The sequence below is a fragment of the Podarcis vaucheri genome, assembly GCF_965113315.1.
Source record: "Podarcis vaucheri genome assembly, chromosome: 16".
NCBI classification, from domain to species: domain Eukaryota; kingdom Metazoa; phylum Chordata; class Lepidosauria; order Squamata; family Lacertidae; genus Podarcis; species Podarcis vaucheri.
In genome coordinates this window covers 26864630-26891897 of record NC_138754.1, presented here as the reverse complement: position 1 = coordinate 26891897, position 27268 = coordinate 26864630, and the positions used below count along the sequence as shown (strand labels likewise).

General features: G+C 48.2%; 2 protein-coding genes across 5 annotated transcripts in view; one reads left to right on the top strand and one right to left on the bottom strand.

Annotated features, from left to right (window-relative positions):
- The window catches only part of LOC309521117 (uncharacterized protein), a 184987-nt gene that overhangs the window by 102368 nt on the left and 55351 nt on the right, over nt 1-27268 (top strand). The window lies entirely within an intron of this gene.
- Nucleotides 86-27268, bottom strand: ACADS (acyl-CoA dehydrogenase short chain). Of its 2 annotated transcripts, XM_082203346.1 has the most exons (13): nt 27046-27268; nt 23302-23415; nt 22205-22313; nt 21256-21428; nt 10824-10987; nt 9295-9444; nt 7667-7778; nt 6001-6152; nt 4642-4812; nt 2218-2355; nt 1163-1258; nt 880-936; nt 86-543 (listed from the first exon to the last, which is right to left on the bottom strand). In XM_082203346.1, exons 1-13 carry the CDS (start codon nt 27248-27250, stop codon nt 391-393), a joined length of 1794 nt encoding a protein of 597 aa, XP_082059472.1. In that variant the 5' UTR covers nt 27251-27268; the 3' UTR covers nt 86-390. The 2 variants fall into 2 exon arrangements, with proteins under 2 accessions (XP_082059472.1, XP_082059471.1); XM_082203345.1 differs by lacking the exons at nt 21256-21428; nt 22205-22313; nt 23302-23415; nt 27046-27268 and adding an exon at nt 14345-14466.

Here is a 27268-nt window from a genome sequence, read left to right as displayed (position 1 = left end):
TTTAAAGAAACATCACACAAATGAATGTCCATCAAACGCAACCTGAGGCTGTAGTGCAAAGTGGGGTGAGGAGAGAGAAATCAAACCCTTGGTAGTGCAATTTATTCATTTTGTGTATGTATATATATATATATCTTTAACTAAGGCACCTTAAAGGCAGAGGACACTTTTATCTTGCTGTCTTGAGACTCTCCGCTCTGGCTTACTGTTCAACTCTCACAGTGAATGCTGTGGCATGCAGCGACTGGCGGCCCAAGTCTCCTACTCTGCCCAGACTCTGGCAAATGGGCTCTGTGTTGGCTTGTAACCAAGCCCAGGGTCTACCATCTCTAATTGCATGTGCATCTCTGCAAGAAAGTAGGAGGTGGTGAAACACAGATCTTCTCCCCCTCAGCCTCGATAAGCTTTCAACAGCTGCCCTGCAATGACCAGCCTCTGTATCTCGCTAGTTCCCTCGTAGATCTCCGTAATCCGAGCATCCCGATAGTGGCGCTCCGCCGGCATCTCTGTCACGTAGCCCATCCCTCCCAGGATCTGGATCGCCTGAAATAAAAAAGCATCCCAAGTGCATCAGCACTGGATGCTGTGGCTGCAGCACGGCAACAGAGATGAAAAATGGGGAGGGATGCACTTACATCCAGGAGATGGAAAGGAAGTACGCCACTCACTCCCCCTACCGCATGCTCTGTTCATTTGCCAGAGTCATTTAAGAGCCCCACAAACCTACAGGGACTCGTTTGTGGCCACGGTGACAGAACGGTCCAAGGAGAGAGATTTCGGCTGTGTCTCTTGCTCCATGTAAGCCAGCAGCGTGCCAGCTGTACGGAAGGGGAGAGCTTCTCCCTCTGTGCTCATGGGCACGAAGAGGCACAGGCTTACCTGATGGGAAATTGAAGTTGCAGCCTCGGAGGCAGACAGCTTTGCCATCGCAGCTTCCTGTTTGGAGTAGAGGAGAGAAAAGTGCTACAGTCCAGGCAAACCTAACCCCACAGCCCTAAGTGTTGCGTGGTGATAAGGAGAGTCACTTGCCACACCAGCCCACCTTGCAAAACGGGGTGGGGTGGGGGATTTTCTATAGCTCAGGGAATGTTTTTTTTTGCCTTTGCACACTTTCTAGGGTGCCTGCAACCTGTCCATTATCTGTGAAGACAAGCACTATTACCTTTGTGTAGGGCTTTCCGTTGTCCTTCAACATGGCGGCTCTCCATGTCAGCAGACGGGCGCTCTCGAGGGCCAGTGCCATGTCAGCCAGCTTGAACTACAGACACAAAACACCATGGTAGGTTGAATAACTCTGGCGGCCCTAGATATTCTGCACCATCCTTCCCCAAGCCAGTGCTGTCCACATGTTTTGAACTACAACTCCTGTTTGGGGCTGCGCTGGCTGGGGCTGACGGGAGCTGCAGTTCAAAACATCGAAAGGCAAGGCTGGTTCTGCATGCAACAAATCAAAATGAGCACAGCAAGTACTTAACAGAAGCTCAACCACTATCCAGTTTCTGAATAAAGCAAAGCATATGCTTTGTCTCACTAATTTTGAATGCCTTGCAGGAACATCAAGTGGAAGACTAAGAAATCCATCCCATGTGGAACCATACACTGGGGATGATGGTTCTTTGAATGCCCTTGTGCCCCATGTAATTATAGGAGGAAGGGTGTGCCCTCTGGGCTGGTCCTGGTCAGGGAAACCATTTCACTTTTAAGATATTGATGTTCCCAAAGTAATCAAGTTGTGCAACAAGTACACAATGAATTCTAGCTCTTCTGTTTTGACATTTTTCTCTAAAACAGACTGGCAAACCTGCAGCCCATCAGCTGCTGCTGAAGGACAACTTCCATGCTGCCCAGAGCTGGTGGGAGCACTAATAATAACAAGAATAACATTTCTGTATCAGCCTTCATCCAAAGATCACAGGGAGGATTACAATATAAAAACACAAAAATACATAACACGGTAACAAATGAAAACAAATACCCCCCACAGTTTAAATTGCCAAAGATTGTTTAATTAGCCAAAGGCCTGGGAGAAGAGAAATGTTTTTGCTCAGCACCTAAGTATATGTAACAAGGGTGCCAGGCAAGCATTCCTGCTCTAATTCAGCAAAAACAGTGGGGCTGCAGGTTAGCCTCCCTGATTATTATTATTTTTTTAAGTATTGATGAGTCCTGGAACTACAAAGAGAATAGCCCCTGTAAGAGAGAGATCTATCTATGTACCTGAATGGCCTGCAGCTTAGTAATGGGGGAGCCAAAAGCCACCCTTTTCTCAGAGTAATCCACAGCACAATCGAGAGCTGCCTGGGCTATTCCTAATGCCTGAGATGCAATTCCAATCCTCCCAGAGTCCAGGGTTTGCTGAAAGGAAGGTGAAAAGACAAAAAAATGAGTTTGTGCACTACAACCAGCCACATCAGAAAAAGCCAACTTTAACTGAAGACAATCTTAAGACTAGGGACGCGGGTGGCGCTGTGGGTAAAACCTCAGTGCCTAGGACTTGCTGATCGTATGGTCGGCGGTTCAAATCCCCGCAGCGGGGTGAGCTCCCGTTGTTCAGTCCCAGCTCCTGCCCACCTAGCAGTTCGAAAGCACCCCTAAGTGCAAGTAGATAAATAGGTACCGCTTTATAGCGGGAAGGTAAATGGCGTTTCCGTGTGCGGCACTGGTGCTGGCTCACCAGTGCAGCTTCGTCACGCTGGCCACGTGACCTGGAAGTGTCTTCGGATGGCGCCGGCTCCCGGCCTCTTGAGTGAGATGAGCGCACAGCCGTAGAGTTGGTCACGACTGGCCCGTACGGGCAGGGGTACCTTTAGCTTTTTAATCTTAAGACTATGGAATGACTGGGCAGACTTTGCAAAGCCCATGCACACAGTACAAACTTACATTGTCTTACACTATTTTAAAACTATCCTGGCTTTGCCAGAAGATTCCTGGGAACTGCAGTCTGGCAAGGATGCTTAGAGAAGTCCAGTTCTCACAATCCTTGGGGTGGAAGCAGTATTATACCAGTGTAAGTAGATTATGGCTTCAGGCTTTGCTGTCTCAGACTGTGATCTACCTGACCTTATCTCTTATCTATGACAAGAGACTAATCTCAAGGCCTGCCTGCCTTTCCTTTCCATTACTATAATTTATGATATGAACCACTTTGGGAAGCAAGAACTGTCTTAAATGGGGGGGGGGGGGGTTTAAAAAAACCAGAGTGCAGCTCTTGGGTTTCCCCAGAACCACAAACCTTTTGGAAGGGATACATACTGGAGGACCTCCTCTCCCACTGCCTCCCACTGCTTTAATCTCTGCCTTTAGCTCAGTCCCTTGGCAGCATGGCCAGGATGAGCCAAGGAAGGAAAAAAAACATCCCTAAATCCCCTAGAGAGCTGTTGCCAATCACTGCCAACAATACTGAGTTTGGATGGACCCCAATGGTCTCTTTATAAGGATGCTTAATAAGGACACAAGGTGCCTTTGCTGGATTAGGCCAGTGGCCCATCTGATCCAGCATCCTCTTCTCACAGTGGCCAACTGGATGCCCCAATGGCAAGTCCTCAAGTAAAGGACCCATGGACAGTTAAGTCCAGTCAAAGGTGACTATGGGGTTGTGGCACTCCTCTCGCTTTTAGGCCGAGGGAGCTGGCATTTGTCCACAGACAGCTTTCTAGGTCATGTGGCCAGCAGGACTAAACAGCTTCTGGCACAATGGGACACCATGACGGAAACCAGAGCGCACAGAAACGCTGTTTACCTTCCCGCCGAAGCGGTACCTATTTATCTACTCGCACTGGTATGCTTTCAAACTGCTAGGTTGGCAGAAGCTCGGACAGAGCAACAGGAGCTCACCCCGTTGCAGAGATTTGAACTGCTGACCCTCCGATTGACAAGCCCAAGAGGCTCAGTGGTTTAGACCACAGCGCCACCCGTGTCCCATGCCCAAGCACAAAAGCCCTCTTCCGTCCTGTGGTTTCCAGCAACTGGTATTCAAAAGCATTGTTGTCTCCAGCTGTGGAGGTAAGACACAGCTAACATGGCTATTGGCGCCAACCTCTTTTGAAGTCATCCATGTTATTGTCCCTCGCTGCCTCTTGTGGGAGTGAGTTCCAGAGTTTAATTCCCAAAGTGGAGTAGGCGCCCCCCCCCCTTCCTCAGCCAGGGGATACACATTATTATTTAGCAAGTTTTACATACCACTTACAAAATTGTAAAAAACATTTGTTAAAAATAGCAATAAAAAACGCTAGGTGTAATAAAAAATTAGCAAAAACAGAAAATCAAATTTAAAAAAACCACAGATGTTCTCATAGACATAGGCTAGTTCCTACGTACATTTGGGCAACAACTACCTATCCAGACAAGCAAGAGGCATTTATTAGAGTTCACAGACAGGCAGTGAAAGGGTGCATTGTCTAAGGAGGGGCCTGTGGGCCAGACAGAGAGGGCATGAAGGACACGAGTCTTCCCCAACACACACTTTAAAAGAAAACAGCAACATAGTGATCCGCCAAATTCCTGAAAGGCTGAAAACAGGGCATGGAGGGGAAAAGGGTGCGAAGGCCAGAACCGCCACCCTTTGTGCTTCCAGTGCAGGCAGACAGTGCTGCTTAACCCCATTCCCTCCCCTCTTCCTCACCATTAAAAGAGTTTACTCACCATGGCAATCTTGAAGCCCATCCCCTGCTCCCCCAGGAGGTTGGCCTTGGGGATCCGGCAGTCCTCGAAGATCAGGTTGGCGGTGGAGGAGGCTCGGATCCCCAGCTTGTCTTCCTTCTTTCCCAGGGACAGGCCAGGGGTTGGCATGGGGACGAGGAAGGCGCTGATGCCCTGCGCGACAAGACAGAACAACGTTGGCAAGTTGCTCACGCAGAAGGAGGTCTGCTGGCATGACGGGTGATCCACCAGTGGCTTGACAAGTCTCTCCAGTGTGGTGTAGTGGTTAAGAGCAGTAGAGTCATAATCTGGTGAACCGGGTTCGCGTCTCCGCTCCTCCACATGCAGCTGCTGGGTGACCTTGGGCCAGTCACACTTCTCTGAAGTCTCTCAGCCCCACTCACCTCACAGAGTTTTTGTTGTGGGGGAGGAAGGGAAAGGAGAATGGTAGCCGCTTTGAGACTCCTTCGGGTAGTGATAAAGCGGGATATCAAATCCAAACTCTTCTTCTCCTGCCTGCCTGTGCTGGGATCCCTGGCAGGCTATTTATGCATTGCATTCCACTTTTTCCTCCAAACAGCTCAAGGTAGCTCTGAGTCCCCACAATGACCTTGTGAGATTATCAAGGTTGAGAGGCAGTGACTGGTTACCCAGTGAGCTTCATGACCATGTGGGGATTTGGATCCTAGTCTCCCAGATGCTAGTCCAACCACTCTAACCACTATACCACCTGGCTGGCTATAAACCAACCTTCTCCAACCTGATAAAAGGTAAAGGTAAAAGGACCCCTGACCATTAGGTCCAGTCATGACCGACTCTGGGGTTGCAGCGCTCATCTCGCTTTATTGGCCGAGGGAGCCGGTGTACAGCTTCCGGGTCATGTGGCCAGCATGACTAAGCCGCTTCTGGCGAACCAGAGACAAGTATTGTGGACTAAAACTCCCATTGGCTTCAGCCAGCATGGGAGCCATACTCTTATGGGAGTCGTAAGTCCGATGCATCTAGACCAGCGGTTCTCAACCTGTGGGTCCCCAGATGTTGTTGGACTACAACTCCCATCATCCCTGAGCTCTGGCCTTGCTAGCTAGGGGTGATGGGAGTTGTAGTTCAACAACATCTGGGGACCCACAGGTTGAGCAAGGCTGATCTAGACCATCTATCCCGTTTCTACTTCTGCTGGGCAGAGCAGGGAATAAAGGCTAGCAGCAGAGTCAAAAGTTTCTAGGTCCCTCTTACATCACTGGGAAAGGCTGCATTTAAAAACAAACCAATACACCCATGGGACAGAGCCCCTTTGTGTGGGGACCTAGCTCAGCCCCAGCTTTCCTGGTTGTGAAGACTGACCCTAAGGGCTACACTCACCTTATGCTTCAGAGACTTGTCTGTGGTGGCAAGGACCACCGTTGCAGAGGCATCCCAGGCGTTTGTGATCCAGGCTTTGGTGCCGTTCAGGACCCACTCGTCCCCAACCAGCCGTGCAACTGTTGAAGCAGCTCCGGCGTCGCTGCCGTTGCCTTAGCAAGAGAAAACCAAAAGGGTTTCTGACCCAAAGACCTGGCGCTGCTCCCTCTTGGAGAGGGGACTGTGAAAACTCAAGTCTTGACTCAGCAGAGGAGTCCCATCTCCTCGTGCAGCCCCATCCTCCAGCTGTATTTCAATTGCAGAATAAGCCTTTTTAACACACCCACCGCTCTCCGCCAGACCAGACTTTCTGGCTGCTGTTGGTAAGAATAAACAACCACCCTGAGCTAGAGACACTACCAGTTGTTTGTGTGTGTGTGTGTCCCTCCATCCTTGACCATTGGCTATGCTGGTTGAGAGTGATGGCAGTCACTAGTTCAATCACCTCTGGGGACCCATGGCACGACTAAATGTCATAACACAAGTTCCTTAATGCTCCACATGCCTAGGGAATGGATAACAACTTGCGGGGAACAGAATGAATGCAAAATATGCTCATTTGTGGTTCCCATATCACACTAAGCTTTATCTCCTCTAGGTTATTCCAGGTACAATAATTTTGTAAGATTCTCCTATTACACACAGGTAAGTCAGTCCAGACCTGCCAATGGATTTATATTTTTGCAATGTTCTTTTAGATAAACTCTGTACATTTCCCACTCTCTATTAAATTTTTCACCGGTAACATCTCGGAACCTTGCTGATAACCTGGTTAGCTCTGCATATGATCGCATCTTATTTTGCCAGTCTGATTTGGATGAGATAGCGTCTCCTTTCCATACAAGCACTAACTATTGAACGAATGTTTGTTTGTATGATCTTTTTTCTGTGGATTACATATGTTACATAGTTTTTTAAGTTACAGATAGGTAGCCGTGTTGGTCTGCCATAGTCAAAATAAAAAAAAATCCTTCCAGTAGCACCTTAAAGACCAACTAAGTTAGTTCTTGGTATGAGCTTTCGTGTGCATGCACACTTCTTCAGATACACAGTGTATCTGAAGAAGTGTGCATGCACACGAAAGCTCATACCAAGAACTAACTTAGTTGGTCTTTAAGGTGCTACTGGAAGGAAATTTTTTATAGTTTTTTTAAAAAGCAATAAAGCATTATTATTATTATTATTATTATTATTATTATTATTATTATTATTATTTATTAAATGCAAAATATGCTCATTTGTGTAATGTATGCAGGACACAGATTCTAGATTAAGAGCATCAGAGTAGCTCTGCAGATGGATAAGGCCAATGGGGGCTCCTTTAGTCCAGCATTCTGTTCTCACAGTGGCCAACCTTGATGCCCAAATGGGAAACCCACATGCAGGGCATGAGGGCAGCAGAACTCTCCCCACTTGATTCCCAACAACTAGTATCAGAGGGATCCATTGCCTCTGACAGTGGAGGCAGAATATAGGCAGTAGCTGCTGATAGTCTCCTCCTCCATGAATTTGTCTTACCCTCTTTTAATCCATCCAAGCTGGTGGCCATCATTCCCTTTTATAGGAAGCTATCTGAGTATAATTTCTTTTTAAGGACCCCAAGGTATTACCTGTGTGCCTAACTTACCTGGTTCACTTAGGGCAAAGCACCCTATTTTCTCCCCACTGGTGAAAGGTGCAATCCACTTCTGTTTCTGCTCTTCAGACCCAAACTTCAAAATTGGTCCTAAATAGAGGGACTAAATGGGGAGGGGAGGTAAGACAAATTATACCAGGGGTTGGCAACTTAAGGCCCATGGGCCACAAGTGGCCCATGGGGGTCGTTTAACTGGCACACGAGCCGCCCCCGAATCAAGCCGCCTGCTCGCTGAGTCCCCATGCGCTGCGCTAAACTGGCGCAGCGCAGCACGGGGACTCGCTTTCGTGGTGCCGGAAATCACGTCTGTGCAGACATCGGAAATCGCGGGTGATCCGGCCCACGGAGGGATCTCCACTGGAGTGAACCAGCCCAGGCAAGGTAAACCTTGCCAACCCCTGAGTTATACTGATTTACACACCGCCCTGACCAGAATGCCAAACAACCAACTCCATCCCTCAGAAGAATTATTCAGTGTGGAGGGGCGAGGGAGAGATGACACACTGGAGGAGGCTGCATGGAACAGCTCCTGGAGGCCTTAATATTATTACAATTTTAAAAAACCTTCTATTAAGTGGCACAACAAACATAACAAAGCTTAGAAGAAGGAAAAAATAATGCTACAGAAATCTAAACCACAAACAACTGAATGAAACTAGAAACAAAAAAACCCCAAGAGGTTTCTATGTACAAACTCTGCAGAAAACGTTCTAATAAATGCAGAGGTACAGTATTTTAATTGATATATTGGAGTACACTCTAGGGGATTTCCTTTCATTGCCTAAAATATTAGTCAAACCAATAAGGCTCCACCAGCCTTTTGCAAATGCGCCTCTGCTTTTTATTTCTCTAACTATCCTTAGTCTACATGTCTGTTTCTCAACTAGAGCTACCTGCGGAACCCTTGCGTTTCGTGCTGTTAAATTAGCTCCTTTCAGGTCCTCCTAAAAAGTGGCGACAGTCATAAGTGCAGGAACCAAAAAGTATCCTATGAGGGGGTTTAATAGATCAAGTCCATATTATCATCTGCAAATAAATTTAGTAGAGCAAGCGGACAGGTTCTTCCTAACAGACTGCCACGTAAGTCTGTCCATTTCATTGAATACTTGGAACACTGATTACCCTGACACATGTCTGTTAGATGTGTTTATAGCTATCCCTTTCACTACATTCCTGTCAACAAATTGCTGAAACATTCCTATAAATATATGATCACTTTAACAGGGTAAGGTACCACTTTTGCATGAACTTCAAGCATCAGGCACTCCAACTGTGCCGGCTGGTCAGTGTAGGAACAACTGTTTAGAAATTTGTGCCTGAATTTTGATGGTTTTCCTCTTCCCTCCCTGTCCTTTTTGCCTTGTGTGCCATGTTTTTTTAGATTTTAAGCCCACCAGGTCAGAGATTGCCTTGTTTTGATTGTATCTTAGCCACACATGAGAAGCCACCTCATGAGAAGAGAAGACTCCCTGGAAAAGACCCTGATGTTGGGAAAGACTGAGGGAACAAGGAGAAGGGGACGACGAAGAGTCAGACACAACTAAACAACAACAAGCCACTAACTCTTAGGTACAATGAATGAATGCTAATCAAGGTTAACATCTGTGGGAATCTCTTACATTATTTACACTCATGATCACGCCAGTAGATGCACAGCCTCGGCTGATTTCCTCAACAGCGATGGAATAGGCCAAGTAATCAAGACCAGCTCCTCCATACTTCTCAGGTACGTCCATTGCAAAAAGTCCAAGGCTACCCATTTTCTTGACCTGTAAGTGGAGAAGGAAATGATGATGTAAAGCTGATTAGGGGAGGCAGCACAGTGGCAGAAACAACCCAGCTGAAAGCCGAATTAAAGCAATTCCACACTGGATTACGCTTGCCCTTGTCAGTCATCCAGCAGCAGCCATAACTTCTTCCCTTCCTAGCAGAACCATAGCAATTACTTAATTACAGAACAGCACATACTGCCAGGAGAAAGCGTACCACACGTCGTGCAATTCATTCTTTTATTTACATTAAACTGCTCTTTGAAAGAACATTTGTGCAAGGCAGCCTTACCAATAAAATCTAAGGAGTGTGAAGCCAGTGCAATACAAAACAAGGTAATTTGTGAGCCGGCAGCTAGGATGGGCATGGCTGCTGTTTCTCAGGACAGAAAAACTGGTTATGAGAGAAAGCACAATTCAGTTTTGTGAATCTTGGCTTTCATTTTATTTTTTTACTCATTTTATAAAATTTACAAACCACTTAGTTGCAGAAAAAATCTCAAAGTGGTTTACGAAAAAAGGTGTTTCAATGTGTGTGTGGGGGAGGTGTTTGTTTTTAAACAAATCAAGTTCCTAGCCCTCATGGTAGAGAAAACATGCTTGAAATCATATGAGGAAGGTAGCATCTTAGAAGCCAGGAGGATAGCAGAATAAGCAGGCAAGAGGAATGGGTTCAGTGCTAACAGAGTGCTCATGTGGTCAGGTCCTGCTTGTAGCATTTAGTTAGTCCCTATGAAAACAGGCAGGATACAGGACTAGATCAGCCCCTTTTGGCCTGATTCAACAGCCAGGCTTTTCTTATGTTCTTAGAATCAAAGAGGCAAATTTGGGCATAATAAGGTAAACAGCCTGCATTATACAGGTTGCAAAATCCAGCTTTTCTGGATGCAGAATTCTGGTTCTAATACAGTCAAACCTTGGATCCTGAATGCCTCCTTTTTGGAACGTTTTGGCTCCTGAACGCCAATTTTTTAATTATTTTTTAAAATGCTCCAGTTTTCAACGTTTTTTCAGAAGCAAACGTCTGACGCGGCTTCCGCTTGAGTGCAGGAAGCTCCTGCAACCAATCGGAAGCCATGTCTCTGTTTTTGAACATTTCGGAAGCCGAACAGACTTCCAGAATGGATTACATTCAACAACCAAGATTTGACTGTAATCAAGTGGATATGAGCCAAAGGATTAAAAGTTTGTGCATGCCTTGGGCATTGCCGAGACCAAGCTAAAAATCCCAATGGTCAAGGAGACCAGGGCATTAGGTCTCAGTCTCAACATGGATGCTCTTCTCCGGGACAAACTTGCTGGATTGCGACAGGCCTTTAGGGTCATTCAGAATATCAGACAGGGACCCTGTGTTACCCGGAGATGAGTCACATACATACCTGCTCTGCAGGGAAGCGATGCTCCTTGTCCAGCTGAGCAGCAATGGGGGCCAGCTCCTTTTCAGCGAAGTCCCGGCATGTCTGGCGAAGCATCTGGTGAGTTTCCGGCAATTCTACCGTCTGGTATACAGTGTGCAGCCTTCGCAGACATTGAAAAGTCCAAGCTGCAAATGGAAAAGCATGAAGAGCCCTTTCAGTCTGGCCCAGAAGACGTAGAGCTGGGCTGCTAAACAGGACACCCTGTTGGGGACGGGCCGTAGCTCAGTGACAGAGCATCTGCTTTGCATGCAGAAGGTACAAGGTTCAATCTACAGCATTTTTAGGTTGGGCTGGGAGAGACGCCCTGCAGGAAAGCCTGGAGAGCCCCTGCCGGTCAGGATGAACAATACTGAGCTTGATAGACCAATGGCACAAGGCAGGGGTTAGCAAAGTTTTTGTGGCTTGGGCCAGTTCACAGTCCCGCAGATGCCGCAGTGGACTGGAGTGTGCACGCGTGTGTGCATGCACGCATAGAAAAAAGCTACTTCCAGCGTGGATGAGGTGTGCACAGCTTCCCAGTGGCTGCAGGAGCTTCCTGCAGTCAATGGGAAGCCGGCCAGCATCACGGAAGGCGGTCCCCGCTCTGGTCCGGTTTAGTGCAGCGCATGGGAGCCGATCAAGCGGGCGGCAGGGGTCCATGGGCCGGTTAAACGACCCCCATAGGCCGCTTGTGGCCCATGGGCCTTAGGTTGCCGACCCCTGGTATAAGGCAACTTCCTGCAATCCTACTTGGGAATGGCTGAAGCTCTACGATCTTGGCATGCAGAAGGTCCCTTACAGCATTGCTAGGTAATATAATAATAATACAGTGGTACCTCGGGTTACATACGCTTCAGGTTACATTCGCTTCAGGTTACACACTCCGCTAACCCAGAAATAGTGCTTCAGGTTAAGAACTTTGCTTCAGGATAAGAACAGAAATCGGGCTCCAGTGACACAGCGGCAGCGGGAGGCCCCATTAGCTAAAGTGGTGCTTCAGGTTAAGAACAGTTTCAGGTTAAGAACGGACCTCTGGGACGAATTAAGTACTTAACCTGAGGTACCACTGTAATTTTATTGTTTATACCCCGCCTATCTGGCTGGGAATCTCTGAAAGCCTGGAGAACTGTTGCCAGTCAGTTTACACATTACTGAGCTCCATGTACCAATGCTCTGTCTATGTTCTGGTCTCTGCAAAGGGGCAAAAAGAAAAAAAGAGATGTCTCTAGCCAAGTTTAACAAAAGAGTCTGCAAGGTTTCTTGCGGCATTAGCTGCTGAGTGAGCAGAAGAATTAGTCAGGCTAGGCTAGGCTGAAGATCTGCCCCTGTCCCTTTCCACTGGGGAGGTCAGGGTTAAAGTCCTCAGTTCACAAAACAAAGGGGGTGACACAAGCTCCTAAAACTCAAGCACCCAGAAGCTGCTTTGAACCTGCACACCCAGCACCCTGCCTCAGGGTCTTTTCATTTTACAGCACCCAATGCAGAGGAGACAAGTAGTTGCGTCCAACTTTACAGCAGGGGCAAAAGTTTATCTGCCTGTAAAAGACACCCGGCTTGTAAAGAACAGAAGAGGAATTGCAGGGAGATGAATTGCAATCCCCGACAGACGCCCATGGGCTCCTGGCCAACTGAGTGGAAAGGTGAAAGGAGCCCTACCCCTCCCTCCGCAGCCCCCTTGCTAGAGGTGAGAAAGCAAGCAAGGCCTCAAGGCCTGCATTTTCCTGGCTGGCCTTGCCAAGTCTGCTGTCTTATTAACACCCTACATTAGAAACATGCCTTCCGCACATCGAACAACAGTTACCACCCCCTTGCATGCAGAGGGTCCCAAATTAAATCCCTGGCAGGGAGGGCTGGGAGAGGCTCCCTGCCTGAAATCCTGGCTTCTGATAGTGTTGAGAATACTGAGCTAGATGGACCAGTAAGGTGGCAGCTTCCTTGTTACTATTTAAACCAGGTCTTTATTCAGAACAATGAGGACTGGAATCTTACTGTATTTATAGACGGGCTATAGCTTCTTTGGGACGCGGGTGGCGCTGTGGGTTAAAGCCTCAGCGCCTAGGGCTTGCCGATCGAAAGGTCGGCGGTTCGAATCCCCGCGGTGGGGTGCGCTCCCGCTGCTCAGTCCCAGCGCCTGCCAACCTAGCAGTTCGAAAGCACCCCCGGGTGCAAGTAGATAAATAGGTACCGCTTACCAGCGGGAAGGTAAACGGCGTTCCGTGTGCTGCGCTGGCTCGCCAGATGCAGCTTTGTCACGCTGGCCACGTGACCCGGAAGTGTCTCCGGACAGCGCTGGCCCCCGGCCTCTTGAGTGAGATGGGCGCACAAACCCCAGAGTCTGTCAAGACTGGCCCGTTCGGGCAGGGGTACCTTTACCTTTACCTTTATAGCTTCTTTACTCAAACATGCATTTTGTTGTTGTTTAGTCGTGTCCAACTCTTCGTGACCCCATGGACCAGAGAACATGCATTTGGGGACTCCTAATTTATTTAAAACTAAATAAACGGACCTCTAGAACGAATTAAGTACTTAACCCGAGGTACCACCGTACAGAACTTAATTCATTCTGGAGGTCTGTTCTTAACCTGAAACTGTTCTTAACCTGAGGTACCACTTTAGCTAATGGGGCCTCCTGCTGCCGCCGCAAGATTTCGGTTCTCACCTGAAGCAAAGTTCTTAACCCAAGGTACTATTTCTCGGTTAGCGGAGTCTGTAACCTGAAGCGTCTGTAACCTGAAGCGTCTGTAACCCGAGGTATCACTGTATTTGTATGGTGCCAGTGTTGGGGATGCAAACCCCCATTTGGCTAAGGCTGTGACCTGGTAGTCCCACTCAGTTGAAGACTGGCTTTTAGGGGTGCTGGCTCCAAGCCATTTATGGCCACTCAGGTTTTAACGGCAGCATCTTGGGCTAAGTCTGGAAATGCATAAGTGGGGCTGGTGGCGCAACATTGGCGTTTGGACAAGCATTTGCTCAGCTACAGTTTGCACCAGAAAAGGTTTCCAAACAGCCTTCAAAGGCAGGCACACGGAGAGCTCAATACAGTATATTTTTATACATATACAGAGAGTGAGCGGGCTTGCCAACTGAGATCCAAAGGGCCACTGAGCCCGGGCGCAGCTTCTGGATACTTGCAATCTGGGCGTGAAGGTGGCTGTGATTTGCAGCCGGTATTATTTTGAGATAGACTGCCCCTGTCCGTGGAGGGTCCTCTGAGCTATCCCACAGTGGTATGTGAAGGGTCCCAGGGGTGTGTGGAAGAAGCCCCCAGAATGGGAGCCGCTCCTTAGATTCCCTCCCCCACCCCAACTGCTGCTGCCCCTCACGAAGTAAAGGAGTCTTCCCCAGTATTTTGCTCCCGCTCATCTAACCCCACCCCCCGCTTCCATCCCTCCTTGGTACGTGCCAGTCCCCCTCCGTAAAAGCCGTCCGGCTCCCGGCGTGTACCAAGGGGAGCGCTCAAAAGTTGCGGGGGGAGACAATTAAACTTGGTCGCCTCTGTTTACCTCCAATGCCGCATCTGCGCCGCGCGAGGAAACCCGTCACCGCCGCCATGCCGAGCCCAGGAATAGACCGCCCTCTTTTGCTGCCCTTCCTGCCTGCCTCATTAAGCTCCGCCTCCTCATTAGCATTAATAAGCGCCCAGCCCCTCCCCCAACTTTTCTTTTTTTTTAACCATTGGAAGATTTTTTTATTTTTTGGGAAGGCTTTTTTAAAAAAAACACTTTTCAGCACTTTGCACTGGGTCGGTTCATTTAATTTTATTTTGCAATGGAAAAAAATGCCTGAAGCTAAACCTCCCCCCCCCACCTAGAAAAGGATGAGAAAGAAAGTGAAGGGTCTGGGCCTGTCATGTTGGTTTTAATCATGTTTAATAACCCATAAAGTAGATGCAAGGTTCTATTTTTTTTTATAACTTTTCAAGTCTTTTAATTATTGATAATTCTTACGTTTCTTTTTCGTAAACCACTTTTGAGTTGTTTTTACTATCAAGCGGTGTATAACTTTTATGAAATAATGAGATGCGTTTTATTTGAGGTTATTTCAAATGTTGGACGCGGGTGGTGCTGTGGGTTAAACCACAGAGCCTAGGACTTGCCGATCAGAAGGTTGGTGGTTCGAATCCCCATGACGGGGTGAGCTCCCGTTGCTTGGTCCCTGCTCCTGCCAACCTAGCAGTTCGAAAGCACGTCAAAGTGCAAGTTGATAAATAGGTACCACTCCAGTGGGAAGGTAAACGGCGTTTCCATGCGTTGCTGTGGTTCGCCAGAAGCGGCTTAGTCATGCTGGCCACACATCCCGGAAGCTGTACGCCAGCTCCCTCGGTCAATAAAGCGAGATGAGTGCCACAACCCCAGAGTCGGCCATGACTGGACTTAATGGTCAGGGGTCCCTTTACTTTTACCTATTTCAAATGTTACATTTTGTGCAACCGCACATTTGAGGATTTTATTCTTGGAAAGTGCTAACAGGCGTTTATTAAGAATGTAAAGTTTTAAAATTTGCTGCAAGGAAGCAAAATACTGTACTAACAAATTCAAGCACGTGTATGCAAGGTTCACCTGGTGCGAAAAAGTATGTATCGAACATGCCAGAGGAGCCTCTCTGGGGAGAGCATTCCACAGACGGGGGAATATGAATCTTGACATTCCAGAGCACATCATGAAGATCACACAATCCGTGATAAATCTTACTGACAGATGCAGGGGATAAACAAGTAATGGCTTCTCCTGTGGTGCAATGCGCCTGGCAACTAACCAGAAGGTTGGAGGTTTGAGCCCACCCAGGGCTCAATTGCAGGGGGTTTAACTAGAAGACCCTCGGGGTCCCTTCTAACGCTATGATTCTATTGCTACATGCTCTACTTGGTCACTTCCCAGAGCCAACTGGCTGATCTTGTGTCAGGATGACACAGATGGAGCTTCAACCAATGCAGTTTTTATGTCCTCTTAAAAGGTATTCCCATGAAATCATGCAAACTCGTGTTGTTGGAGCAGTGACAAAGCCACGTTATATTTGGATGCTGGAACCAAGAGGGCCTCTGAAATGCTGCTCCTATTCTAGTCCAGAAACAGCCCCCACCATAACCTCAACCAGGAATTAAAGGAGACTGATGAGCCCCTATCTCCTGCCTAGCCTCTTTTCAACAGCTAGCACCTATTCTAAGGTGATCTGGACCTTTTTATTACCCACTTGTATTTTCAGGGTTCTCAGTTTTCCAGGTCCACAATATGCAAGACCTGTCTAGTCACCACCCACCCAGCTCCCAGCACTAAGGTCACGCAACAAATAAGACAACAGCAGCTGTGTGTTGATGGTTTTTTTGCTTTTTTGTTTTTAATTACTATTGCTTTCAACAAAGTAACATTTTATACAAACGAGTCAGCTAGTATACTGTAGGTTTAGGAGACACACAAGATGACAACAGCATGGCGACGGTTCAATGTGGTGATTGTAATGGTCACACAGACTTCTTGGGACACTCCTGTCATCCTCTATGGAAAAATACCTTGACAGAAAAATATAACGTCCGTGATCTCTTTTCTGGAATTCACAAGTTTAAAAGGAACAACCTGCCACTCTCCAAACGGTCACAGATGCACACAGACAGACCAAAAATGGGTATATTATTGTCAGGCAAGGACCACAATGGAATAGAAAACCCTATTTTAAAAACAAATCTTGCAGGGGAAATCTTTCCAATGGCCAATTCAGACAAAAACTGGAGAAAGATGCATTTTGTCACAGTCCTGCAAATGTTCTTCTCCCTGCTGGTAAACTGATCGCAGGATACCAGAAAAGTTTTCTTTTTCCAGTCATCCCAGGAACATCTCTGAAAAATCAGTGGGACTGAGAAAAAACTATCCCCTTGCCTGGGTCTGATGGCCTTATAAAACCCCCCATTAATTTAAAAAAAATAATACATAGGAGGTCCAAACATGTTTGCTGGTGCTTCACCAAATGGGAAATGTAACAGAGCAGCCCTGTTATGACCAGGTCTCTCCATAAGTTAGGGTGGGGCAAGCAGACAATGCAATGCGAGGACTTCAGTGCCTGCACAGCCACAGAGTATGAGATGGAAGCAGCCGCTGTCAACACCATTGGAGGGCAACAGTGAACCTTACAGATTAATGCTTTTAAGGCAGATACTTTTCATGGCAAACCTGTCATCAGTATCAATCTGCATACAATACAGAAGTCAATGTATTTCCAGTTTCCCTTCCTCATAGACACTTCTTGCTTTCAAGTGTCCTGTGTGGTTTATTCAACAGGGAAGGGCTCAGTTTCATTAACAATTCTCCAGAGGGACGAGGACATGCAAAGAGGAAGACAAGGGCTTGAAATCAAGCCAGGGAGATGGCCTGCCAAACTTAGCAGAGGCCACGAGAAAGCCCCCGTCCCCCAGGTTATGGCTGGGGAGGAAGAACGAATCGCTGACACCTTCCAATGGCAAGTAACCGCTTGGGGGAGATGGCCCATCTATTCCAGTTATAAATTTAGGTGCCCCTGTCTTTGGATAAATGCTGTTCTTGTATCGAGCCCCCCACACCCTGCACTAACACTATGGTCAACATGGCAGAAGCAGACCCTTTCCCTCCTCTTCCATATGCAACCCATGGGTGCAGTGTTAGTGCGACAGGAAAATGGCTCAGGGGGTGGGGGAGGGAGAGACAGGCTTCCAGACAGGAAGGCAGCATGTGGTCCCAAGGGGCAGCAGCCAAATGAGTGACAGATAAAAGCGCCGGCTGGACAAGGGCAGGTTCAACTTCTATCTGGTGGGGCAATTCAAAGAGCCCCCCCCCCCCTCTTGGCGCAAAGTGTTCCAGAGAGCTCAAATCCACACATTTGGGCACGTCCTCTGGGGCATCAGGATAACTGTCTCTCGCTGCCCCACACTTCCTTCCCCATTTCACATATTTGGTCCCGCAAGGCAGAAGCAGCAACAGGCAGAATTTGACAAGCAAGCCCCTCGCCCCATTACTGTTTTCGCAATTCTCCTTGAAGAGATGGGAGCTTGCAAAGGACACACAGAGTATTAACACTCGGAAGGAAGGGGGGGGGCAGAGAGTTTCAGTTTTTGAGAAAGAAGAAGTGAGAAGGAGGAGAAGAGAAGAATCTGGAGCCCAGAGAAGGGGGCCAGCAGCTGGGAGTTTATTGCAAAGTACGGTACCTGCTCTTGGCTCAGATTGCTGCCCATCCTTCCCAACTGCTCCTGGGATAAATTCATAAGAAAGCAAAGACGGGACGTCCTCGGAAGGAGCCTGAGCAATAGTAAGAATGATGTTTAAAAGGCACCTGGTGTTTTTAATCACATTGACTCTGGAACCCCATATCACCACCACCACCTCCTCCTGTGGAATGAGGAAGTGTTTCCCTCAACTGTTCCTCTGGGAATGTGGCCTTGGACATGGGGAGAAAAGGCACCTTTCTGTGGAAAGCATCAAGCAGACTGCAGCAGAACTGACTACCATCATCAATCGGTAGAGACAACTGGGCCGCACAGTGCAGGAGCTGGAACATCACAAGTTAGGAAGAAAACAGGAACAAAAATACAGAGGGTTTTCTTTTTTTTTAACCCACAAACTTGGCTACACAGGGACAAAAAGCTCTGCTCTTTTCACCTTTATTACATCCCCAATATTTTGGGAGTGGTTAAGAACATCCTACCTTACAGCTAAAGAGTCCAAGCCATTTTCCTCTTGCATTTCGCCTCCTACAACGCTCTAATCTGTAACTATCCTCCTCCCCTCTCTAAAAGGGTTTGTTTCAGGGTAATGTGCGTGTGCCTCCACCCCCTCCAAAAAGGGCTAGTCTCAAGAGCCTGGAAGGCTTTCTCCCGTGCAGGCTGAATTAGCATCTGACACAGAACCGGCCCCTGACTGCAAGGCCTTTGAACACCAGCTTAACTTTGAAGCGAGAGAAAGGCCTGGGAGTGGAGTCCGACAGCAACAAAAATACTGCTTTGTAGTTGCCGACAGCCGCCTCAGGGCAAGATTCCTGCTTCCCTGGCTGATACACACCCTCCTCCCCAGGCCCTCATCCAGTACTCCTTCCTCGGATGTGCCTAACCAACAGGCATAGCGGGATCTCAGCAGCAAAAGCTGGCTGGTTTCCTACACATTTAAATGGAGCCAGTAAAAGCTCAGAGCTACAGATTTCAAGAGGGAAAAGTCCCTTATTTTCACAGCCATGCTGATTCTGTTACATCTCATTGCACTGGGGAGCCTATGGAGCCCACTTCAATAGTGGCACAAACCAAGGCAGGCAATACAAGCTGGTTAACACCACCATTTCTTACACTAATACGTTCTGAGACACAAACAGAAGATTTGTCCTGGGAAAATCTGCCCTGCTGCTTGGACAGGCTCCACCAGGAAATTCCTGGCTCCCGGTAACCTTTGCCCAGGTTCAAGGAAGGTTCTGAGATGCAGAACGGAACCTAGGCTGAAAGCTCATCTCAGCCTCCCTCCCCCTAAGCTGGTTGGCAGAAAAGGCCTCAAAAGACCTCACAGTGGGACACAGGCCTTCTTTTTTTTGCCAACCAGTACCCAACAGCGTTTAAGGAACATTCAAGACCACAGAACGAAGCCACAATCTGGAGCATCCCTTAAAAAACACAACACCTCTCCTCCTTTTGGTTTTGTTTTTCAGTTGGTTGTGAATGGTGGGCCCTCACAGTCAATCTTACAGACTGGGTCACCGATTTTGCCAAAGTGATTCACCAGCCCTGCCACACTCCTCCAAAGGGGGAAAACCTGCTATCTACGTTTCATGGGCTACCTGGAAGAGGAAACAGCTTTGTGTCGGAGGACCCTTTGCCCACCGGAAAGGGGAAGAACATACAAGGAATACAGGCTAAGTGCGCCAAACTACAAGAACTGCTACATCAGTTTAACATTTAACAGACAGTCCAACCTGTAACCTGACCCAGGTGCCACTGGGGACCGAGCAGAGGACCAGAAAGGAACAAGGCTGGAAAGGGTTCGGGTTTGCCAGGGGAGCTCCTTTACTGTCACAAGTTGCCACCTCAGCCCCTTCAACATCACATCTTGAGCCTCACAGAGCTTTCCGCAAAAGGCCTCGGAGTCCAGGGCAGCTTCCCTGCTCTCCTCCAATGTGACCAGGATGGCTGGCGGTAGTGCAAAGTCCAATGGAGGGGGGGAGGGGGATGCAGCGGCGGCGGCTACTGCCCTCCGTTGTAGGCATAGTCAGCCTTATTGTGCATAATCAGCTTGTTGTCCACAAAGTAGAAGCTGTCTGAGCGGGTCTCGTAGGGGTTCTCGACCATCAGACGGACTGCGTGGGGCGAAAGAGAGGGAGGGGGAGAAAGAGGAAGAGAGAGAGACAGGTCAGTTAGCCTCAGCCATAGAACATAGCACGTCAGGAGATCTCTATATGTAACAACTCCCCTGTTGAACCACTTACTAAAAAATTGAGACGTGCTACATGAGATCGCTTATTTTACGTGCAAGAGCAACTGAACTACATAAGTGCAGCCAGTGAATGGAAAGCAAATATTTATTTATTGACTTTATATCCTGCACCTACCTCTAAGGAGCCCAAGGTGGCAAACACATCAATAAGAATCCAATTAAAATTTCCAAAAAAAGAGTTTTAAATAGCTGAGTTGGAAGGTTGCAGGTTTGATCCTTGTACGGGGCAGCTGCATATTCCTGTATTGCAGGGGGTTGGACTAGATGTTCCTCAGGGTCCCTTCCAACTCAACAATTCTAGGTTGCTATGACCTTCTAAAACATATTTTTAACACCCAGAGCTTGTAACGAACAGAGAAGTCAACCAATGCAGTGCTTCTGCGTAACCACATTTCCCCCCTGAATGAGGAATCTTTTGAAGAGAGTGAGCTGTGCTTACTCAAACTGAAATTAGCAGCAATACTCCCCACTTTTCTCTCTCTTTTTAGGCTGCGGTGGCCACAATTCTAAAAGGCATGGTATTTGAAATATATCAAGTTCACACTTAAGATTTCTGTGTGAAGTTCTGTTTGGCCCTATCTTCTTCCTTGTGAAAAACAGCTTAAGCAGCTAGCAGGAAGAGGTTAGGTCAGGTTGAAGACTGTGCAAAGTTAGTGCAGAATACAGCGGTTGGGTTACTAACCACGAGTGACCACTGAACAGCTATTGCTGGTGCTACAAGAACTCCATTGGCTACCAACCGGCTTCTGAGTACAACTCAGTTTGAAAGGTTTAAAGCAATGCATGACGTTTGGTAGCTGATACTGAAGCAAAGTCTACTGTATCCTCTTCAACGTCATGCCCTCCAATTTTGGACTACAACTCCCATCAACCCCACTCTGTAGCCTGCAGTGGCTGGGGCAGATGGAATTTATGGTCCAAAATGACTTGGAGGAGACCAGGCTGGTCTTGAGCCAGCTCTGGGTCACACAAGAGATACTTACTGAGGTCCTCTGAAAGTTGTGGGAACTCGTAGATGTGCTCACAAGTGTTCCTGCTGCTGGGGATGCAGAAGCCAAAATCAAAGTCAAAATTCTTGAGAAGGCGGTCTCTGAAGTAATGCCTCTCGATCATACGGAAATTCGACACAGGCTTGTCTCCTACTGTGAACTCCACGCTGCAGAGACAGGAGGGAAAGAGAAGAACAACCAGTTAGGTGGTCAAGATGGTCTCCTGACTAGAAGCCAAAACTTGGTTTCTGCAAGGACCCAGCCCTGGAGGCAATGCTGCCTGTGATGGGCACAGACAGAGCTGTAACTAACCTGCAGGAGCAAAACATGGGCTGCCCACAAGCACTTGTTCCTAAAGATAACAGCTTTCATTTCCTAAACAGAATAATAGAATCAAAAGTTCCTAGTGCCTATGATTGTGAAGGTATGTTTGAAAAATGAGGCAGCGCTTAATGACATCTCAGCAACTCACAACTATTTGCAGCAAACAAGCCTAGGGCTCCTTGCTCCTATCCACAACTAGCCAAATAAATTACGCAAACTAATGAAGATGGCTGGGTTGTGACAAGGAAGTGAAATCAAGCATGTTGTGAATTTTTACAATTTGCACAATGCCACTTCTAGTGTTGCAGATATATTGGGTTGTACCCAGCGTTTGTTCTCCTCCATGTAGACCCAATGAAGTTAATGAACCAGACTTAATGTAGGTCCTTTAATGGGCCTACCCTGAGTAGGACTTAGCTGGATACAACCCATTCCCTTTTTAAACTATTTTTTTATTGTGAATCAGATTACACCGAGCCCCAGGCACAGCCACTTCTCCAATATACATTCTTTGTGAGCTGATGAACCTGCTTTATACAATCTCAGAATCATTTGATTGCAATCACAGGGATAGCAGGGTAGCCCCCTTTCCCTCATCACTCCACAAGCTCCTACTCACGTTGCACCAACTGTCCGGAGGCGCAGGAAGGCAGGCGTGAACTGATAGCGGACAAAGCGCCCTGCGCTGGTGTCCACCTCCCCGGCGTCGGCATCATCATCCTCTTGCTCTGTAAGAAGCGACATTTAAGAAGCAAGTCACCCGTGAGATATCATGCACACCTTTTGCTGGCACTCCCTCAGCCACACCCATCAGGAAGGGGGCAAATTCTCCCATGAGGCCACCATGGCCTGCCACCCAAGCTCATATTTGAGCCTTCTTTGTGGCAGCACCTTGCTACTCCCAGAACTGCACCAAGCACTTTTGATGCAGAGCCCCCAACATCAGTTGAACAGTTTTAATTTACCCAGGTTGGTGACATTTTGCATGCTGAATCAATCACACTGTGGTGTCTTTGTTTTGTTTTTACTGCTCTACGGTCACTACTGGTGTTAATGTTTTGTGCGTTATTGATTGCAACAGAAATGGTTTGCATTTTAGTATTCTTCATGTATTTTAAACCACTCTGAGGCCATGGACACAAGATGGTCTATAAATGAAATTAATAACAATAACAATGATAGCAATAATCAGCTCTCTATCTGCTGGTGACGTGCTAAGCTGGTGACTTGAGTCATGTTACAGACAGATTTAGTTCAGCTAGGCTGAACTGCAGGGTGGGCAAAGCTGGTGGTGTTTAGAGACAGCAGAATCAGGGCCCTATTGTGCCGTATACTGCATGCAAGAGAAAATGTAAAGAAGCCTTTCCCCAACCTGATGCCTGCCAGATGCTTTGGACTACAACTCCCACCAGCTTGTCTATATTAGTGGTGAGCAATATTATCACGCAGAGTAGTTTATATAAAAGTTATTAAGTTGCCTTCCTAATCCCTATAGAAAATTTGCAAACTTCTCCTTTAAAATATTTGTTGGGAACTTTAATGTCAGAAGGGGGGGAGGGAAGGAGAAAAAGAGGCGGAATTGCAGAAATCATTCAAATCTTTAGAAGAAACTATTTAGATTCTGAAATCCCAGCAATTTCTAGACGGAGACCGGACCTTAGGCTTTATGTACAAGCTCTAACTTTCTCTATTTTTTCTTCTTCACAGCCCACTTACCTAAAGCTGAAGGTTTGGCAATTTCAAATAGCACCGTCCCTGTCTCCAGGTCCCTGATCTTGAACTTGGTGAAATCAATATTGTAAAAGTTGTCCTCTGGTCGGCAGAGATAGTCTAGGAGACAAAGGAAAAGGAAACCTGAGAAGTCCCATGTGGAGGATTACCATTTGGGAAAGACAAGAGAGGTAAAGGGAGCTCGGGCTTCAGAGCTGGGAAGAGCCATCACAGCCCAAAGCCTTGGAGGGCTACTGCCAATCTGATGGGTCCGTCCTGCTAGAAATAAAGCTTCATGCATACATAAACCCAAGGACCTCATTTTTATATACAGGCGGTCACCATTTTAGGTGAGTCCAATTGACGCGCGATCGCTGACATGCAGGCGCTTTGGACCCGCAAGAAGGCAGAAGAGGATCAGGGCGCACTTAAATGTGCTCCATCGACGAGTGTGGGGGCCAGGAATGGAACACCTGCATGAAATGGTTGCCACCTGTATATAAAAGAAAGGAGAGTAGATATTGTGGCAACACTGCAAATAAGCCCACAAATGTTACTAGCCTGCTCTCTGCCCACCCCCAAGTACTAGCTTCATATAAAGCATGCACAAAAACACAGGCTTCTAGCCACTTGACAAGCTAGTACGGTGGTACCTCGGGTTATATACACTTCAGGTTACAGACTCCGCTAACCCAGAAATAGTACCTCGGGTTAAGAACTTTGCTTCAGGATGAGAACAGAAATCGTGCTGCGGCGGCGCGGCGGCAGCGGGAGGCCCCATTAGCTAAAGTGGTGCTTCAGGTTAAGAACTTTGCTTCAGGATGAGAACAGAAATTGTGCTGCGGCGGCGCGGCGGCAGCGGGAGGCCCCATTAGCTAAAGTGGTGCTTCAGGTTAAGAACAGTTTCAGGTTAAGAACAGACCTCCAGAATGAATTAAGTACTTAACCCGAGGTACCACTGTACTGCCTTTCCTTGCCCAGGTTTATTGAAGAAGGAAGGATAGAGCAACCAGCCAGCGTGCACAATAGTTAGACGGACCAATTGTCTGACTGAGGAGCTTCCAATGTCCCTTCTCCACCAGCCCTCTGTCTTATCATATTGGTTGTGGAGAAAAATGTGGTGTGTGTGGTGTTGTGGTTAGGTAAAGGTAAAGATACCCCTGACCATCAGGTCCAGTCGTGACCGACTCTCGCTCAAGAGGCCGGGAGCCAGTGCTTGTCCGCAGACAGCTTCCGGGTCATGTGGCCAGCGTGACTAAGCCGCTTCTGGCGGACCAGAGCAGCACACGGAAACGTCGTTACCTTCCCGCTCCCCACCGGAGAGGTCCCTATTTATCTACTTGCACTGTGAGGTGCTTTCGAACTGCTAGGTTGACAGGAGCTGGGACCAAAAAATGGGAGCTCACCCCGTCGTGGGGATTCAAACCGCCGACCTTCTGATCAGCAAGTCCTAGGAGCCGTGGTTTAACCCACAGTGCCACCCACGGTCCCTGGTGTTGTGGTTAGGGTGTTGGAATAGGATCTGGGAGACCGGGGTTCAAATCCCCACTCAGCCGTGAAGCTCACCTTTGGCCAATAACTCACTAACGTACGTCTAGCATTGAAGGAAAGGTGGGGTATAAATGCAATCAATCAATCAATCAATCAATCAATCAATCAAAGAAAGGACTCAGAGGAGGAATGGGCTGGTCATTGGCCTGCAGGGAATTCCTGGTATGGAGTGGAACCCATTGAATGCATTACATCAGTACAAGGATTTCTGTTTACACCACAAATTCCCTCTCCATCTTCCTATGCTCTCACCATATCTACTCTGAAGGAACAGATTTAGGGGGTGTGCTGGGGGGGGGGAGAGGAGAGAAGTAGGGAAGTTCTGATGCACAAGTGGAAATTCTTGCACTGACAGAACACATTGATTAGCGTTATACTGAAACCCTATGGTTATTACATGAGTTGTTAAATACAAGCCTGGGCAACCCTGTATTTCCACGATTGTAAGCAGACTGCAAGGGACGCGGGTGGCGCTGTGGGCTAAAGCCTCAACGCCTAGGGCTTGCCGATCGAAAGGTCGGCGGTTCGAATCCCCGCGGCGGGGTGCGCTCCCGCTGCTCGGTCCCAGCGCCTGCCCACCTAGCAGTTCGAAAGCACCCCCGGGGGCAAGTAGATAAATAGGTACCGCTTACCAGCGGGAAGGTAAACGGCGTTCCGTGTGCGGCTCTGGCTCGCCAGAGCAGCGATGTCACGCTGGCCACGTGACCCGGAAGTGTCCCCGGACAGCGCTGGCCCCCGGCCAATAGATGTGAGATGGGCGCACAAACCCCACAGTCTGTCAAGACTGGCCCGTTCGGGCAGGGGTACCTTTACCTTTACCTTAAGCAGACTGCAGAGAGAAAGTCATTCTAAGCCAGAAAAGACTGACGGCAGAAAGAAAAGAAGTTATTCAGAATTATGACTGCAGTGATGACTTTCAGGTGTGCTCACAGTTCTGCAAGTTGAAAAGCATAGGGAAGCTATTACCATCTTGTTAATTGAAAGTACTGCATTAAGTAAGAGGGAGTAAAGAGACTATTCAAAGGGCGGGGGGAATGGAAATGCTCTTCAGAGTACCTGATATACTAATATACACCACCAGGGTGGTGCTAGGGTGCCTTGGGGCTCCCAGATTTTTGCGTCTTTGGTGGAGTTACTCTGACAAAAAAAGGGACTGGCTAGTTGGTAAGTAACTAGAGAGGTTGTGCACATGAAGTGGGGGGCAGCAGCAACACAGAAAGCTGATGCTGGTGTACTCAGGGTTTCCCAGTTTCAGGGGCACCCAGGAGTGAGAAGTTATCCATATCAATTCTTTAAATGAATGAATGAATCTTTATTTGCGTCAGCCTTACAGCTGGGGCTAGACAAAGCCCTGAGCAGTTAAATATACATACCCTGAGTTTCTCTTAGTTGCAAATAGGGGGGATAGATTTTTTTGAGTGAAACAAGAAAGCAGGGTGCATGCTCTGTCTCCCACAAATTTCCTGCGCTCAGGGACAGGAAGGAAATGGAAACCTAACAGACACTTGGGGGCCCTAGTTTATGGGTCTAGCCGGTGGGGCCATTAAAGGGAGGTTTCTTCGGAGCAAAATGCTAGCGGGCGTGTAAAGGGAGAATGTGCTCCGCCGCTCCCAATTTCCTGCGCCTTGATTGGAAAAAGAACATGACTACAGTAGTATCTCGGGTTAAGTACTTAATTCGTTCCGGAGGTCCGTTCTTAACCTGAAACTGTTCTTAACCTGAAGCACCACTTTAGCTAATGGGCCTCCTGCTGCTGCCGGAGGACGATTTCTGTTCTTATCCTGAAGCAAAGTTCTTAACCTGAAGCACTATTTTCGGGTTAGCGTAGTCTATAACCTGAAGTGTATGTAACCTGAAGCGTATGTAACCTGAGGTATCACTGTATTCAGAGCAAAAGCATACATAATCGATGTTGGAGTGCCCAGAAGAGTCCATAGAAGGGGCAACCTTCAGAGGCAAGAGAAGATTTTGGGGGGAGCGTGACGACCACCCCTCCGAATTCCCCTGGCTTACGGAGAGGGGGGCAGGGTAGATACATGGGTGCCCACCTAAGTGAATCCACGAACTGGGGTGGGGCGGGGGCTCTGGGGAGTCGATACCGGGGCGCAGAGCGGGCTTGGCACAATGTCGGGGTCCGCCCGGGGGCCTCCTCCTTCCTGCTCCTCCTCGCCCCCCTCCGGGGGCGCCCCTGCTACTCACTCTCAGTGACGCGGCTGAGCCCCAGGACGTGCTCGGGGCGGACCGCGTCCAGCGCCAGCAGCTCCGCCTCGGTGCGGGGCAACACGGCGGCCCTCAGAGGAGGAGCCACGACCGCGGGCGATGCGTCTCCGGAGCCTCTCCGGCCTCGCAAGCGGCTCAGCGCCCCGCCGGCCCCCGACGCCACCCTGGGCTTCGAGCCGCTCATCGCCCCGTCGGGCCCGCC